The sequence below is a fragment of the Eimeria mitis genome, genomic scaffold, assembly GCF_000499745.2.
Source record: "Eimeria mitis Houghton genomic scaffold, Emh_scaff1673, whole genome shotgun sequence".
Classification (NCBI taxonomy): Eukaryota; Apicomplexa; class Conoidasida; order Eucoccidiorida; family Eimeriidae; genus Eimeria; species Eimeria mitis.
The window spans coordinates 8,866-9,550 of NW_013569989.1; the positions used below are offsets into that span (position 1 = coordinate 8,866).

The window sequence follows — 685 nt, forward strand, 5'->3', positions numbered from 1 at the left end:
AAGACAAAGACAAACGTAAATATAATTATTTTATTTATATTTATATTTATATTTATATTATATTTAGTTTATTATAATAAAACAAAGACAAAGACAAGTATAGTATATATGCAAACTATATTTATATTTAGTTTATATAAAAAAACAAAGACAAAGACAAAGACAAAGAAAAAAATAATTTGTATTATATTTAGTTAGTAGCAATCAATCGATGCTTCACGCTGCTGCTGCTGCTGCTGCTAGCAGCAGCAGCAGCAAAAGAAGAAATGCATGCAAGGGAGAAGGCTTCTGCTGCAGTTGTTTTGGGGCCCCCATCCAGCAGCAAGACCCCAGGCAGCAGCTCAGCGAGCTCCTCATGTGACCCCTGCTGCTGCTGCTGCTGCTGCTGCTGCTGCTGCTGCTGTTGCTGCTGCTGCTGCTGCTGCTGATCGAGGTGTACATACACCTCACGTACCCCCACATAATGCAGCGCGAATTCTCCTGCTGCTTCTGTTGCTACCAACGCATGCCGAGACAACACCTGCACATACACCCCAATTCCAGCCCCAAACATGCATGCATGCATGCATGCATGCATACACTGCATGCATGCATACACAGCCTGCATGCATACACTGCATACACTGCATGCATGCATACACTGCATGCATGCATACACTGCATGCATGCATACACTGCATGCATG

General features: G+C 42.9%; 1 protein-coding gene across 1 annotated transcript in view; it reads right to left on the bottom strand.

Moving 5' to 3' along the window:
* Positions 1 to 190: 190 nt before the first annotated feature.
* Positions 191 to 685, bottom strand: part of EMH_0041530 (uncharacterized protein) — a gene marked incomplete at both ends in the record, with an annotated part of 1,459 nt that continues 964 nt past the window's right edge. The window contains one exon of the mRNA XM_013495635.1: positions 191 to 520. Within this exon, the coding sequence (XP_013351089.1) occupies positions 191 to 520 (330 nt within the window). The remainder of the gene's footprint in view (positions 521 to 685) is intronic.